Below are 16,767 nucleotides of genomic sequence, written 5' to 3'. Positions count from 1 at the left end.
GAGAGGTTGGATAAATTTGGATTGTTTTCACTCGAGCGACGAAGATTGAGGGACGACCTGATAAAAGTTTACAAAATTATGAGTGGCACGGACAGAGTGGATAGTCAGAAGCTTTTCCCAGGTTGGAAAAGTCAATTACCAGGTGACCGAGGTTTAAGGTGCGAGGGGCAAAGTTTTAAAAAACATTTTATTGAGGCATTTATGCTTTTATAACAATAAGCGATACAAATATAGTGAACATAGTTCAGAGCTTAAACATCCCTCCATCTCCCACTGCTCCCGCCTACTCTAGACACAACATAGCAGAACTCCCCCCTCTCCCATCACCCCCCCCCCTATTGCCTCGGCTGACAGTTCAGTTTTCTCTGAAGAAGTCGATAAACGGCTGCCACCTCCGAACGAACCCTAACGTTGATCCTCTCAGGGTGAACTTAATTTTCTCAAGTCTGAAGAAACCCAGGCATGTCGCTGACCCAAACCCCTGATTTCGGGGGCTTCGAGTCCCTCCATGGTAACAATATCCGTCTCCGGGCTACCAAGGAGACAAAGGCCAAGACGTCAGCCTCTCTCGCCCCCTGAACTCCTGGATCTTCCTCAACTCCAAAAATCACCACCTCTGGACTCGGCACCACCCTTGTTTTTAGCACAATGGACATGACATCCACAAATCCCTGCCAGTGTCCCCTAAGCTTCGGGCATGCCCAAAACATGTGGACATGGTTTGCAGGCCCTCCCGCGCACTTCACACACCTGTCCTCTATCCCAAAAAACTTGCTCATCCGGGACACCGTCATGTGTGTCCGATGAACCACCTTGAATTGTACCAGGCTGAGCCTGGCACATGATGAGGACGTGTTGACTCTGTTCAGAGCATCTTCCCACAGACCCGCCTCTACCTCCCCTCCCAACTCATCTTCCCATTTACACTTTAGCTCACCTAACTGGGTTTCCTCCCACTCCATAAGTTCTCTGTAAATTTCTGAAACCTCCCCTGTGGATAACAGACCAAACTCCATCTGCAGCTTCTGCCGCTCCTTCAAGAACCCTGCCTCCGGGGCTTCAAAATACCTTCTGTCCACCTGGAGTATTTCCCTAACCAGCCTATCCATCTCTACCCGCTACACCTTCTGTCCACCTGGAGTATTTCCCTAACCAGCCTATCCATCTCTACCCGCTACACCTTCTCCCTATGAGCCCGTATCAAAATTAGCTCCCCCCTAACCACCGCCTTCAGCGCTTCCCACACCGCTGCTGCCGAAACCTCCCGTGTCATTTATCTCCAAATAATTCTGGATGGCCTCCCTCACCCACCCGCACACCCCCTCGTCCGCCAACAATCCTACATCCAATCTCCAGCGCGGTCGCTGACCCTACTCCTTGCTCACCCGTAGATCCCGTAGTGCTCTGTGCGACCTGTCCACCTAGTTTGGGGCATGATCCGATACAACAATCGCCAAATACTCGGTATCCACCACCCCCTCCAGCAAAGCCTTGTTCAAAATGAAAAAAATCAATCCGGGAATACACTTTGTGCACGTCACCCCGCCCCCCCCCATCAAATCTGCTCCATAAACCCCTTTAGCTCCTTTGCCACGGCTCGCACCGTCCCGGTCCTTGAACTCGACCGATCCAACCTCGGATCTATAACCGTATTGAAGGTCCACCCCCCCACCCCCGCCCCATGATCAGCTGATGCGAATCCAGCTCTGGAATCTTCCCCAACATCCGCCTCATAAACTCCGCGTCGTCCCGATGAGGTGCGTGAATATTCACTCATACCACCGGCAACCCTCCAGCTTCCCACTCACCTTGATATACCTACTCCCTGAGTCCGCCACTATATTCCCTACCTCAAATGACACCCACTTATTAATCAAGATCGCAACCCCCTGAGGGGCAGCATGCGGCGCAGTGGTTAGCACTGGGACTGCGGCGCTGAGGATCCGGGTTCGAATCCCGGCCCTGGGTCACTGTCCGTGTGGGGTTTGCACTTTCTCCCCATGTCTGCGTGGGTTTCACCCACACAACCCAAAGATGTGCAGGTTAGGTGGATTGGCCACGCTAAACTGCCCCTTAATTGGAGAAAAATGAATTGGGTACTCTAAATTTATATTAAAAAAAAGATCGCAACCCCCCCTAGTTTTCGAGTCTAGCCCCGAATGAAATATCTGCCCGACCCACCCGTTCCTCAGCCTAGTCTGATCCACTCCCCTCCGGTGTGTCTCTTGTAACATTGCCACGTCCGCCTTCAACCTCTTCAAATGCGGGAACACACGAGCCCTCTTGACCGGCCCATTCAGCACCTCTCACATTCCATGTGATTAGCCTGGTCGGGGGCATCCCCCTTCCCACCGCCGATCAACCATCACCCTTCTTAGGCCAGCCTCCAGATCGCGTCCCGCGCCTCCTCAGGCCCGTGCCCTGGCACCCACTGTCATTGGCCTCCAATTTGTCTCCCAATGCCAGTCCCTCCCCTGTCAGCAGAACAATTCTCCCCCCCCCCCTCCACTAACAAAAGTGCAATCCCAACCCACCCATACTAAACTAGTCACCTGCTCGGCCCCCACTGAGCTAGCCCACCCAGCTAGCCTGGTAACCCCCGCCCATGGTGCCAAGCATCCTACTCCCCCATTGATCTCACCCCCCCCCCTTCCCGCTCGAACAGACGTATGCAAAACATAACAATTCCCAACAAACACAAAGAAGAAAATTCCACCCACCACCCCCCCCACAAGAACAAAGTTAACCCGCATACAAAACTGAACAGCGGCCCCAAAATTGGACAAAAACACTGCATACACAGCCCATAAAGAAAATAAATTTAGCAGCATAGGCACAGAATTACTCGCCCCCAAGTTCAATGTCCTCCATCACCTGCCAGTCCCCTGTCCTTAACAAAGTTCTTCGCCTCATCAGGCGATCCAAAACAACGTTCTTGCCCTTTGTAAGTAACCCACAAACGAGCTGGTTACAACGTGCCGAACTTCACCCCTTTCTTAAAGAGGCCGTTTTAACTTTGTTGAAGCTCAACCTTCTTTTGGTCAGTTCCGCACCCAAGTCGTGGTAAATGTGCAGCTCGTTATTTTCCCATTTACCGCAGCTCGTCTGCCTGGCCCACCTCAAGATCTGTTCCTTATCCAGGAACCGGGGCATTCGTACCACCATTGCCCTCAGCGCCTCATTCAGCCGTGGCTTCCTTGCAAGTGCTCTGTGCGCCCTGCCCACCTCCAAGGGTCGAGTAAACCTTCCCCCAGCAGATTCTCGAACATAAGCGCCACGTATGCCCCTGCGTCCAATCCCTCAATGCCCTCTGAGAGGCCAACGATCCTCAGGTTCTGCCTGTGTGACCTGTCTCCAGATCCTCCACCTTCTCTTGCAGCCTATTCTGGTGGTCCCTCCACTGCCATCGCGGTTAGCTGGTCCTCGTGCTCAGCCACCGCCTCTTCCACCTTCTGGATCACCTGTCCCGGGGCTTCCAATCTTTGCCCCACCCGGTCAATCCCCGTCTTAATCGGGTCCAGGTACTCTTGTCTTTGCTTGGCAAAGCTCTGCTGAAGGAATTTCAACAGCTGCTCCATTGACCACTGGGCCGGCAATCCCAGTCCCTGAGCCTCCGCCATGTTTTCCTGTGCAGTCTTCACTCCCTTCTTTGCCCAACAATCTCTCCTTTTCAGACCACTTCTGGTCCACGACTCCATAAACTGGTGGGGGATTCTTCTCCTCTACCTCACCAGTCTCCAATTTTACCAATCAAATCCCCAATACGTCAGGGGAAAAGGTCCCAAAATTCCACCACGAGCGGGAGCTACCAAATAAGCGACCTCTCACTCCATGGCCGCCACCGGAAGTCATCTTTGCCCTTCTTAAGCAACAAGAAGATGGACACCTGCCCCATCGTTTGCGGCAAGGCACCACTGTCCATTGCGTCCTTGAACATTAACCATCAAAGGCGCCAGCCTATCCTTAAATCTTTTATAAAATTCAACTGGGAACCCATCTGGTCCCACTGCCTTCCCTGCCTGTATCCTCCCAATCGCCACCTTCACCTTCTCCACCCTTATCGGCTCCTACAACCCTGCCCTCTCCACCCCCCTCAACCTCGGGCACTCTAACCCACCCAGAAACTCCATCATCTCCCACTCCTCCTCTGGTGGCTCCGACTTACACAAGTCCCTCTAGAGCTCCTCGAACACCTTTATTAATCTGTTCCGGAGCCTCCACCAACTCCTCCATCCTGTGCCGCACCCAAACTAGCTCCCTTGCTGCAGCCTCCCTACATAGCTGACCCACACTCTTCCTTCTCCCCATACTCGGACAGCCCCACTCACCCTTCTCAGCTGATGCACCACTTTCCCTGTGGACAATAGGTCAAACCTCGCCTTCAACTCCTTCCTCTTTGCCAGGAGCCTTGGGTCCTGGTCCCCCACCTACCTCCCATCCACCTCCAAAATCTCTTCCATCAGTTGTTGGCGTTCCTCCCTCTCCTTCCTATCCACCTTGGCCTTAAACAGGATACCCCCACCCCCCCATGACCGCTTTCAGAGCCTCCCAAACCACCGATGAAATGCTGAGCAGAATCTGAGTTAACACCTTGAACCACAATGTCTGAAGAATGGATCTGTGGTTAAAAGAAAGATGTCATTCGACAGTTCGAAGTAGAGTAAATTTGACCTGTCTGGGACACGGGTCAGAAGGAGAATAAGAACCAAGCCTCGAAGATTCCGTTTCAGCGACAATGGAGGATCAACCGGGACAAATGGGTGAGGCTCAGAGAATAGAACAGACCTCCGAGAGGAATGTGGCCAATTCAGTTCAAAGGGGTAATATCTACTTGTGTCTGAAGCTCTGACATCACCTCGGTCAGAGTTTCCCCGGTGAGGGGAGCGGCCCCACCTGACGACCCAGCCCCCGCCACCTTCCTTCCTGCAGGACTCACAGCAGCACTCGCCGGCGGACCTTCGCTCGCCCCCTTCTTTCCAGCACCTTTCCTCTGGGACTTCGTCAGCCTCCTTATGACGTCCCACCACAATTCATTTAAAAACTACCCCGAAACTGGGGATAAACGTCCCAAAATCCGAGATTCTCGCAGGAGCCACCTAACATGTGACATCCACCGACATGTTGTCACCGGAAGTCCCCAGAATGAACAATATCAATATGACACCAGCATCAACATATTAACGACAGGTCATTCATCTGCTCTGCTGTGGACAGAGCTTCTCTCAGTCAGGCAGCCTGCTGGCACTGGGAAGAGGACATTGAAAAGTGTTCCAGGAGTGGGATGGAATTCAGCCAATCCCCCAGCCTGTTGACACCAGCGAGTTCAAACTGGGGAGCTGCTGTTTCCATGTTCTCTGTGCGGATAGAGAGTCACTCACTCATCCCACTTCCTGACACACCAGTGACTTCATGTTTGACTGCAGGGCTTGGACTCTGCTGAGGGAAATATTCACTCTATGTGAGCCCCTCAGAATTACACACAACTCAATTCAATCTCCCCTCAGCCTCCTCTGTTCCAATGAGAACAACCCCAGCCTCTCCAATCTTTCCTCAAGTTAAAATTCTCCCTCCTGGGTAACATCATCATAAATCCCCTCTGCAGCCTCTTTCGTGTGATCACATCCTTCCTGTAATGTGGTGACCAGAACTGTCCACAGTGCTCCGGCTGTGGTCTAACTGGTGTTTGATGCAGTTCCAGCACAATCTCCCTGTTTTTATATTCTTGGCCCTTGGCTACCAAAGGAAACTATCCCACCTGTCTTCCGAGGCACTGATAACAGAGTGAGAGGCAGCTGAGAGAGACAGAGGGAGAGAGAGGCACCAGAGAGAGAGGGGAGCACCAGAGACAGAGAGGTGAGAGGAGAGAGAGAGAGAGTGGGAGAGACCCTAGTCAGTAACAAAAATAAGTAATAAAATAAGACAGATTTGCATGAACTGACACCACTTTGTTCACAGATTAACAGAACAATCACTGTACTTGAGTCAATGTTATTCACTTTTGGAATTGAATTAATTAAGGGTCAGATTATCTCTCTCACCCCCAGTATCAGATAGGTCTGTTTAATACAGAACAGGGTTAAACCCAGTGTCCAATATTATAGGTCTCTCTGGCTGTTGGATGCCTGGTTTCACTGTACAGCTGATACGCCCACAGCTTCAGTGAACTCGTCTACCCAGGGTCTGTTTCTAAACCCTCATCACAACATATTACCTTGTTAGCTATTTATATATGGTCATCATGTTCAGACAGCTAACGCAAAGCTCAACCAGAAACTATGGTTCTTCGTTCTACTGATTCCAGCTCCTACGAGGAGTGACGGCATCTCCAGCCCTCAGCTCTGTTGCTGGGCTATCATGACATGAACAATAGAGAGACAGAAGTTGCCTGAGGCATAATGGGAAGTTGAAACTTGTAGCTCTAAATCAACTGTGTAAGATTTCTGAAAAGATCAGTAACTTTAAAAGATAAATTCTAAACCCAGTGAACAAAATGAAGACTCATAAGGCAAAAACTTCATGTTTTATGACTTTTACTGCAAAAAAACTAGAAGCAACAATGCCTACACATTATTTTTATTAAGAATGTATCTCTTAAACTATAAACATCTTTGCCTTTTTACTTAGAGTACCCAATTTATCTTTTCCAGTTAAGGGGCAATTTAGCATTGCCAATTCACATACCCTGCACATCTTTGGGTTGTGGGGGTGAAACCCACGCAAACATGGGGAGAATGTGCAAACTCCACACAGACAGTGACCCAGAGCCGGGTTTGAACCTGGGACCACTGCGCCACCGTGCTGCCACTTTGCCCTTTTACTTTTAAAAAAAAATTTAAGAGTACCCAATTACTTTTTCCAACTAAGGGGCAATTTACCGTGGCCAATCAACCTATCCTGCACATCTTTTGCGTTGTGGGGGCTAAACCCACGCAGACACGGGGAGAATGTGCAAACTCCACACGGACAGTGATCCAGGGCCGGGATTCAAACCCGGGTCTTCAGCGCCGTAGGCAACAATGCTAACCACTGTGCCACCATGTTGCCCTCTTTGCCCTTTTACTTTAATGTGGTAATGCCGGCGTTGGACAGGGGTGAGCACAGTAAGAAGTCTTACAACACCAGGATAAAGTCCAACAGGTTTGTTTCGAATCCCTAGCTTTCGGAGCACAGCTCCTTAGGCGAATGAAGAGATGGGTTCCAGAAACATATATGTAGATAAAGTCAATGATGCAAAACGATACTTTTGAATGCGAGTCTTTGCAGGTAATTAAGTCTTTACAGGTCCAGACGGAGTGACTGGAGAGAGGGATAATCACAGGTTAAAGAGGTGTGAATTGTCTCAAGCAGGGATAGTTGGTAGGATTTCACAAGCCCAGGCCAGATGGTGGGAGGGTGAATGTAATGCGACATGAATCCAAGGTCCCGGTTGAGGCTGTACTCATGTGCGCAGAACTTGGCTGTAAGTTTCTGCTTGGCGATTCTGCATTGTCGCACGTCCTGAAGGCTGCCTTGGAGAGGCTACTACCTCTTAATAATAATCATCTTCATTTTTGTCACAAGAAGGCTTACATTAACACCGTAATGGGGCAGCACGGTGGCACAGTGATTCGCACTGCCGCCTCATGGGGCCGAGGTCCCAGGTTCGATCCAGGATCTGGGTCACTGTCCATGCAGAGTTTGCACATTCTCCCCTTGTTTGTGTGGGTTAGGCCAGTATTTTTTGTCATCCCTAGTTGCCCTTCAGAAGGTGGTGGTGAGCTGCCTTCTTGAACTTCTGCAGTCCGAGGTGTAGGTACACCCACTGTGCTGGTAGGGAGTAGTTCCAGGATTTTGCCCCAGCGACAGTGAAGGAACGGCGATATATTTCCAAGTCGGTCTGGTGAGTGACTTGGAGGGGAACCTCCAGTGGTGAGGTTCCCGGGTATCTGCTGCTCTTGTCCTTCTAGATAGTAGTGGTCGTGGGTTTGGAAGGTGCTGTCTGAGGAACCTTGGTGAATTACTGCAGAGTATCTTGTAAATGGTATAGACTGCTGCTACTGTTCGTCAGTGGTGGAGGGTTTGAATGTTTGTGGACGGAGGAGCAATCAACCTGGCTGCTTTGTCCTGGATGGTGTTGAGCTGCTCGAGTGTTGTTGGAGCTGCACTCATCCAGGAAAGTGGAGAGTATTCCATTACACTCCTGACTTGTGCCTTGTAGATGTTTTGACAAGCTCTGGGAGGTCAGGTTGTGAGTTACTCGCTGTAGGATTCCCAGCCTTTATTTCGCTAAGAAGGAGATACAGAGTTTTCCGGGAATGGAGAAGGGGATGGTGTTGGCAATTTATGGGGCGATTTGAGGAGAACAGAAGGCCCACTGGAGGGGATTAAGGCAAAGTGGGCGGAAGAGCTGGGAGAGAGCATGGAGGAGGGGTTGTGGTGTGAGGTGCTCTGGAGGGTAAATGCCTCAACTTTGTGCGCGAGGTTGGGGCTGATAGAGCTGTACGTGGTGTATTGGGCGCACCTCACAAAGGTGAAGATGAGCCGACTCTTTGAGGAGGTAGAGGATGTTTGTGAACGTTGGGGGGGGGGGACCCACAAACCACATTCATATGTTTTGGTCCTGTCCAAAGCTGGAGGGGTATTGGCGGGAGGTGTTCAAGGTAATTTTGAAGGTGGTACATGTGAGGCATGAGCCGGGTCCTCTGGAAGCCATATTCGGGGTATCGGGTCGGCCAGGGTTGGAAGCGGGTGCAGAGGCAGATGTTTTAGCCTTCGCCTCGCTCATCGCCCAAAGGCTGATCCTGTTGGGGTGGAGGTCAGTTTCACCACCCTGTGCCCTGGCGTGGCGGGGGGATCTGTTGGAGTTTTTAACACTCGAGAAAGTGAAGTTTGAGTTGAGGGGAAGGGTGGAAGGATTGTACAATTCATGGGCTTTGTTTATTATGCACTTTCAAAAATTGGATGACATTGAACAAAAGAGGGGCGTGAGGGGTTGGGGTGGGGTTGGACTGTACATGTTGATGGTGACTATGTATGGGATTGTATGGTAGATTCCTGAATCCTTTTCTTTGATGTTTGTATTTAAAATGTTGAGGGTTGTTTGGGGGTTGGTGGGAGGGAGAAATTGTTGGCCATGGGATTGACATTATATTTGTTACTGTTGATTGTTTGTCGGTGGGTGTAAATTTGGATGAAAATGTGAAAAAGGAGAATAAAAATATTTAGTAAGAAAAATAATTCCCAGCCTTTAACCTGCCCTGGTAGCCACAGTACTAATATGGCTAGTCCACTTCAGATTCTGATCAATAGTAACCCCCAGGATGTTGTTTGTGGGGGATTCAGCGATGGTAATGCCATTGCATGTCAAGGAGCGGTGGTTAGATCCTCTCTAAGGGTAGCACAGTGGTTAGCGCTGTTGCTTCACAGCTCCAGGGTCCAAGTTTGATTCCAGGCTTGGGTCACTGTCTGTGTGGAGTCTGCACGTTCTCCGTGTCTGCGTGGGTTTCCTCCGGGTGCTCCCACAAATCCCGAAAGACGTGTTCTTAGGTAATTTGGACATTCTTAATTCTCCCTCTGTGACCCGAACAGGCGCCGGAATGTGGCGACTCGGGGCTTTTCACAGTAACTTCATGGCAGTGTTAATGTGATCCTACTTGTGACAATAAAGATTATTATTCTCATCTTGCAGGAGATGGTCATTGCCTTGCACTTGTGTTACACCCTCGAGTGAGGAATTCCCTCATCTCCGCTTTCTTTCCATTTTCCTGCCGGTTTCCCATGACCCTCGACTCCCTCGCCAATCAGAAATCTGTCTGGGCGGGGGGGGCACATAAAGCGGCTTTTCCGCAGGTTCTGGTGCCACTCGCCTATAATCCGTCATTTATCCTGATTTCCCGGCAGTCATCTAATTAATGCCAGAATTAATATTTGTTCTCATGTCCCTGGAAGACTTCGGGATTAGTTTTGGTGAGATTATGCCGAAATATGTCAAGAAATTTATTGATTGGGCTGCATGTGGCGCAGTGGTTAGCACTGGGACTGCAGCGCTGAGAACTCTGGTCCGAATCCCGACCCTGGGTCACTGTCCGTGTGTAGTTTGCACATTCTCCCCATGTCTGTGTGGGTTTCACCCCCACAACCCAAAGATGTGTAGGGTAGGTGGATTGGCCATGCAAAATTGCCCCTTAATTGGAATAAAGAAATAATTGGGTACGCTTAATTTTTTTAAATCTATTGATAAAAGAGTGCAGGCGGATTCAGTGGGGGTGGAGCCGCCTTTTGAACATGGCGGCCTGACCCTCAGGAGGTCTCGCGACCCGCGCTCTCCGGGACTCTCTCGGAGGCGGTGAAAATGATGACTGCCAACATTCTCCGTGTTATTGACTAGAGGCTGAGTGAGCTGACTCAATATCTGTGAGCCCATGAGGCCGAGCTGCAAAACACCATGAAGAGGCTCGATGATCCGGAGGAGAGAATCCTGAACGTTGAGCAAGATGCCTCCTTGGCAGAGGCAAGAATTCAATCCTTGGAAAACCGGCCGAGCGATCTGGTGGACTCCAGGAGGACTTGGAGAACCGAGGGTGAGAGAAAGAACATTCGAGTTGTTGGCCTGCCAGAAGGTGTGGAGGGTAAGGTTCCCGTTAGGTTCTTCGAGGGCCGTCTGCCACATTTTCTCAAGCTAGACATGAAGCCTGGGTGTTTCAAATTAGAAAGGGCATCGGATCCTGTCTTTGAGGCCGAGGGATAGTTTTAATCCCAGGCCTGTAATCATTCACTTCCACAACTTGAAAGATCACCAGAAGGTCCTGGAGATGGGTAAGGTAATTTGGGACCTGGCTCCATGAGGGACTGAGGATTTAGTTCTTACAGGATTTTTCGGCAGCCACAAAAACGAGATACAATGTCTTCCTTTTGGTTAACTCGACCCCTGAATTCCCCGCTCCATTTTGTGGAGGACATGTAATGTTTATGCTCGGGGCTAATCATTTCTCACACTGCTAATAAAAGGTGCTGGATGCTGGAGAACCAGCGGCGTCTGGAGGTTTGTTTGGTGATGGTGGCGGAGAATCATATGGAGGGCCCGAGTAAGCTATTGCTGAAGGAGGTTAACGCAGCAAGAGTGGCTTTGGACTCCTCTCTACTCAGCAGGTCGAGAAAAGTTGAGAGTTTGTGAGGGAGAAGTTGTACGAGTTTGGGAATAAGCCGAGCAAATACTTGGCCTGTTTGACAAAGAAAAAGGCCAACTTTAGAGTGATTCCCAAAGGCCATCCTGGTGTGGGGTGATGGTGTAGAGAGCTCTGCGCTTCTTTCTTGAAAAGAGGCCTTAACAATTCCCATCTACTCTACTCCGCCTGGCTGAACTCGGTCTATCTCTCAACAACTTCTCCTTCAACTCATCCCACTTTCTCTAAATCAAAGGTGAAGCAATGAGTAGCTGCATGGATCCTAGCTACGCTTGCCTTTTTATGGGGTCTGTGGAACATTCCTTGTTCCAGGCCAACCCAGGTCCCCTCCCACAACTCCTTTACCAATTCATTGATGACTATTTTGGTGCCATTTCAAGCTCCCGTCCGGACTTGAAAAATTCATCAACTTCACTTCTAGTTTCCACCCCTCCATCATTTTCACCTGTTCCATCTCAGACACTTCCCGTCCCTTCCTTGACCTTACTGTCTCCATTTCCGGCAACAGTCTATCCACTAATGTCCATTACAAGCCCACTGACTCTCACAGCTATCTGGACTACAGCTCTTCGCACCCTAAATTCTGTAAGGGCTCCATCCCTTTCTCGCAGCTCCTTCGCCATCGCATTTGTTACGATGGTGCTTCGAAAATGTGTTCCTTCTTCCTCAACTGTGATTTCCCACCTACAGTTGTGGACAGGGCCCTCAACAACATGCGGTCCATCTCCCGCGCCACTACCCTCGCCCCCTCCCTCCCAGAACAAGGATAGAGTCACCCTCGTTCTCACATTTCATCCCATCAGCCTCCATATGCAAAGCATAATCCTCCACCATTTTCGCCAACTCCAGTGTGATGCCACCACCAAACACATCTTTCCTCCCACCCGCTGTCAGCATTCCGCAGAGACCGTTCCCTTCAGGATAGTCTAGTCCACTCCTCCATCATATCTAACACCTCTCCCATCACCCATGGCACCTTCTCATGCAATCACAGGTGTAACATCTGCCCCTTTACCTCTTCCATGCTTAACATCCCAGGCCCAAAACACTCATTCCAAGTTAAGCAGTGTTTCACTTGCACCCCTTTCAATTTGGTTGATTGCATTCACTGCTCCCAATGTCGTCTCCTCTATGTCGGAGAGACCAAACGTAGAGTGGGTGATCGCTTTGCTGAGCACCTTCGGTCTGTGTGCATTCAGGACCCTGACCTTCCCATTGCTCACCATTTTAACACAAGACCCTGCTCCCATGCCCACATGTCTGTCCTTGGCCTGCTACGATGTTCCAGAGAAGCTCAACGCATATTGGAGGAGCAGCATCTCATCTTTCGGTTAGACATGCCTTCCAGTCTGAACATCAAATTCAACAACTTCAGATGATTAGCTCTACCCACCTCGACCCTTTTCGTTTTCATTCCATCTCATTTTAACTGTCATTTACCTTTTATTTCTTTCTTCATATATATTTTCCCCCCAATCTTATTCTCTTTCCTTACCTTTTCTCCCCTTTGCTTCCCCCTTTCTCTCATTTTACCTCTCTCCCACCCATGTCCCCCTTCTCCCCACATCTATATCTGTCACACCTTACCCTCTGATTTTAGTTTCTCGGCTGTTTGACCTTTCACATCTTTTATTCTCTCTGGGGACTATCATTAGCACTCTTTCCCCTTGGTTTCTGTAGCTATTAGCACTCTTTCCCCTTGGTTTCTGTAGCTATTAGCACTCTTTCCCCTTGGTTTCTGCGACTATGACTCATCTTTCATTCCCTCACACTACAGTATAAATATCTCCCACTTTCTAAGCCTTTTAGCTTTGACAAAGGGTCATCTGGACTCTAAATGTCAGCTATTTTCTCTCCTTACAGTCGCTGCCACACCTGAGATTTTCCAGCATTTTCTCTTCTGGAATATAATGTTGCTGCAAGTGACCTATTGAAGGCCAGAATGAGAAAAGAAATGGAAAAGTGGAGAAAATAAAGTGTTATACGCACAGATGTTGGGCACAGGACGGAGCTTCAGTCTTTGTGAAGCTCAAATGTCATCCAGACAAATCCCCCGCTCTCAATAGCTGGAGGACTAGAGTCCTTCCGGACCTCCAATCTTTCCATTGGTTGCTGGCCGCCTGAAGACAATGGGCAACGGGTGTCACGTGGTCATTGATGCTCATTTTACCTGAGGGAATAATCACCACCGTGCATGCGCCTCTTCTCCTCTCGATATGCCCCCCCCTCCACAGTGGATGGAGCGGTTTGCCCGGCGCTGGGGACTATGGGAGATTCAGCCGCCATTACCCACCCGGAGCCCAGTCTACAAACGTCTGGGACTGGGATGAAAAGAGGGAGTGGAGAGCACAGAGTACATATGGGTAGTCACTGGATTTTTTTGTGACGCCCCTTAGCACAATATTTTGTTAACATAGAACATAGAGTGCAGAAGGAGGCCATTTGGCCCATCGAGTCTGCACCGACCCACTTAAGCCCTCACTTCCACCCCATCCCCATAACCCACTAACCCCTTCGGTCACTAAGGGCAATTTTATCATGGCCAATCCACCTAACCTGCACGTCTTTGGACTGTAGGAGGAAACCGGAGCACCCGGAGGAAACCCACGCAGACACGGGGAGAACGTGCAAACTCCACACAGACAGTGACCCAGCAGGGAATCGAACCTGGGACCCTGGCGCTGTGAAGCCACAGTGCTATCCACTTGTGCTACCGTGCTGCCGTTAACTTCAGGTGTAACGATTTAGACATATTGGGGAGTGTGAAACTGAACCCGAGAGTCAGCATCTTCAGGGGAGGAGAATTGGGATGAATTAGTGTTACAGTCAATAGGGAGGAGTGTGTGGAGGCAGAGACAGGGAGAAGCAATATTTTCTGTCATGATCATGAGCTTGGACAATTTTATCAAATCATTTGTGAAACCTGGATTTACAATGTCCCTTTGAATCACCTTGGGAAATTTAATTGCATTAAATGTGCTGTATAAATGCAAATTACTGTGTTATTTATTTATTTTTAAAAAAATATGTTTATTCAAAGTTTTTCAATAATTTTTACAAAACACTCCATTAAGGAAAGAAAATATACAAAAGAGAAATAAACAGGACAATACGCCAACAAACAAAGCATCTTAATCCTCTAACCCTTAAACGATTTAACAAATTAAGAACAAAAATGGGGCAAACGCCCCTTACATAAACCAAAACCTACTGTTCCGTGAGAAAGTCTAGAAACGGTTGCCTCCGTCTGGAGAGCCTTACACAGACCCTCGCAAGGCAAACTTTATCTTCTTCAACCTGAGAAACCTCGCCATGTCATTGATCCAAGCCTCCAGGCTTGGGGGCTTCGCGTCCCTCCACATTAGTAAGATCCTTCTCCGGGCTACCAAAGGGGCAAAGGCCAGAACTCCGGCCTCTTTCGGCTCCTGTACTCCCGGCTCGTCTGACACCTCAAATATTGCTATCCCCCAGCTCGGTTTTACCCGAGTATCTAAGACCTTGGACATAGCCTTTGCGAAGCCCCTCCAGCGCCGGGCACGCCCAGAACATATGGCCGTGGTTTGCTGGGCTCTCCGAGAACCTCACACACCTGTCCTCTACCCAAAAAAACGTACACATCCTCGCCCCTATCATATGCGCCCTGCGTACCACTTTAAACTGGATCAGGCTGAGCCTGGCGCAAGACAAGGAGGAATTAACCCTGCCCAGGGCGTCAGCCCACAGGCCCTCAGCGAGCTCCTCGCCCAGCTTCTCCTCCCACTTGCCCTTCAGCTCCTCCACCGAGGCTTCCTCCGCTTCCTGCAGCTCCTGGTATATCGCCCAGACCTTACCCTCTCCGACCCACACGCCCAAAATCACCCTGTCTTGGATCCTCCGGGCAGGCAGCAGTGGGAATTCCCCTACCTGCCTCCTCACAAACACCCTAACCTGCATATACCTGAAGGCATTTCCCGGGGGTAACCCAAATTTCTCCTCCAGTGCCCTCAGACTGGCAAAAGTCCCATCAATGAATAGGTCCCCCATCCTTTTGATTCCCGCCCGATGCCAACTTTGGAATCCGCCATCCATCCTGCCCGGTGCAAACCTATGGTTTCATAGATTTCATAGAATTTACAGTGCAGAAGGAGGCCATTCGGCCCATCGAGTCTGCACCGGCCCTCGGAAAGAGCAACCCACCCAAGGTCCACACCTCCACTCCATCCCCATAACCCAGCAACCCCACCCATCACTATGGGCAATTTTGGACACGAAGGGCAATTTAGCATGGCCAATCCACCTAACCTGCACATCTTTGGACTGTGGTTGTTCCGTATCGGGGACCAGATTGAGGCCCCCATCTCCCCCCTGTGCCATCTCCACTGCCCCCAGATCCTCAATGTCGCCTCCACCACCGGGCTCGTGGTGTACCGCGTCGAATGTAGCGGCAACGGTGCCGTCACCAGTGCCTCCAGGCTAGTACCTACACATGACACCACCTCTAGTCTTTTCCATGCCGCCCCCTCCCCCTCCATTACCCATTTCCGAATCATTGCCACATTAGCTGCCCAGTAGTAGCTACAGAAATTCGGCGGCGCAAGCCCACCCCCCCCTCGCGGCTGGGCTCCAAGAACAGTCTCTTAACCCTCGGGGTCTTTCTTGCCCACACATATCCCATAATGCTCCTGCTCACTCGCTTGAAAAAGGCCTTAGGATTGAGAATAGGCACTGGAACATGAACAAGTACCTAGGGAGGGGCGTCATCTTAACGGACTGCACCTTGCCCGCCAGGGAGAGTGGCAACACGTCCCATCTCTTCACGTCCTCCCCCATCTTGTCCACCAACCGCGCCAAGTTGAGCTTATTCAGGACCCCCCAACTCTTGGCCACCTGGATACCCAAATACTGGAAACTCCTCTCCACACTCTTGAGCGGCAGCTCCTCCAACCTCTTCTCCTGACCCCTCGCATGCACCACAAAGAGCTCGTTCTTCCCAACGTTGAGCTTGTATCCTGAGAAGTCTCCAAACTCCTGAAGGGTCTGCATGACCTCTGCAATCCCCTCCACTGGATCTGCGATATACAAAAGCAGTCATCTGCATATAATGAGATCCGATGCTCTTCCCCTCCCCGGACCAACCCCCTCCAGTTTCTAGACTGCCTCAGCACCATGGCAAGCGGCTCAATCGCCAGGACAAACAGCAGGGGGGCACCCCTGTCTCATTCCACAATACAGTCTGAAGTACTCTGACCACAGCTGATTTGTCGATACGCTCTCTACCGGGGCCCGGTACAACAATTTGACCCACCTTATGAACCCCTCCCTGAACCCGAACCTACCCAGCACTTCCCACAGGTACTCCCACTCCACCCGATCAAAGGCCTTCTCCACATCCATTGCCGCCACCACTTCCGCCCCCTCCCCTCCTCCGAGGGCATCATGATCACAATCAGGAGCCTCCGCACATTTGCATTCAATTGCCTGCCCTTCACAAACCCCGTCTGGTCCTTGTGTATCACTCACGGGACACAATCCTCAATCCTGGTGGCCAGGACCTTCGGCAGCAACTTAGAGTCCACATTGAGGAGCGAAATTGGCCTATACGAGCCACACTGCAGCGGGTCCTTGT

General features: G+C 50.4%; 1 protein-coding gene across 1 annotated transcript in view; it reads left to right on the top strand.

The window, feature by feature from the left end:
- The window catches only part of LOC140418059 (uncharacterized), a 201,338-nt gene that overhangs the window by 84,689 nt on the left and 99,882 nt on the right, over positions 1–16,767 (top strand). The window contains exon 6 of the mRNA XM_072501486.1: positions 2,882–2,944. Coding sequence (XP_072357587.1) covers positions 2,882–2,944 — 63 coding nt within the window. The remainder of the gene's footprint in view (positions 1–2,881; positions 2,945–16,767) is intronic.

Source organism: Scyliorhinus torazame, chromosome 5, assembly GCF_047496885.1.
Source record: "Scyliorhinus torazame isolate Kashiwa2021f chromosome 5, sScyTor2.1, whole genome shotgun sequence".
Lineage (NCBI taxonomy): Eukaryota > Metazoa > Chordata > Chondrichthyes > Carcharhiniformes > Scyliorhinidae > Scyliorhinus > Scyliorhinus torazame.
This window is presented reverse-complemented; position numbering and strand designations above follow the sequence as displayed.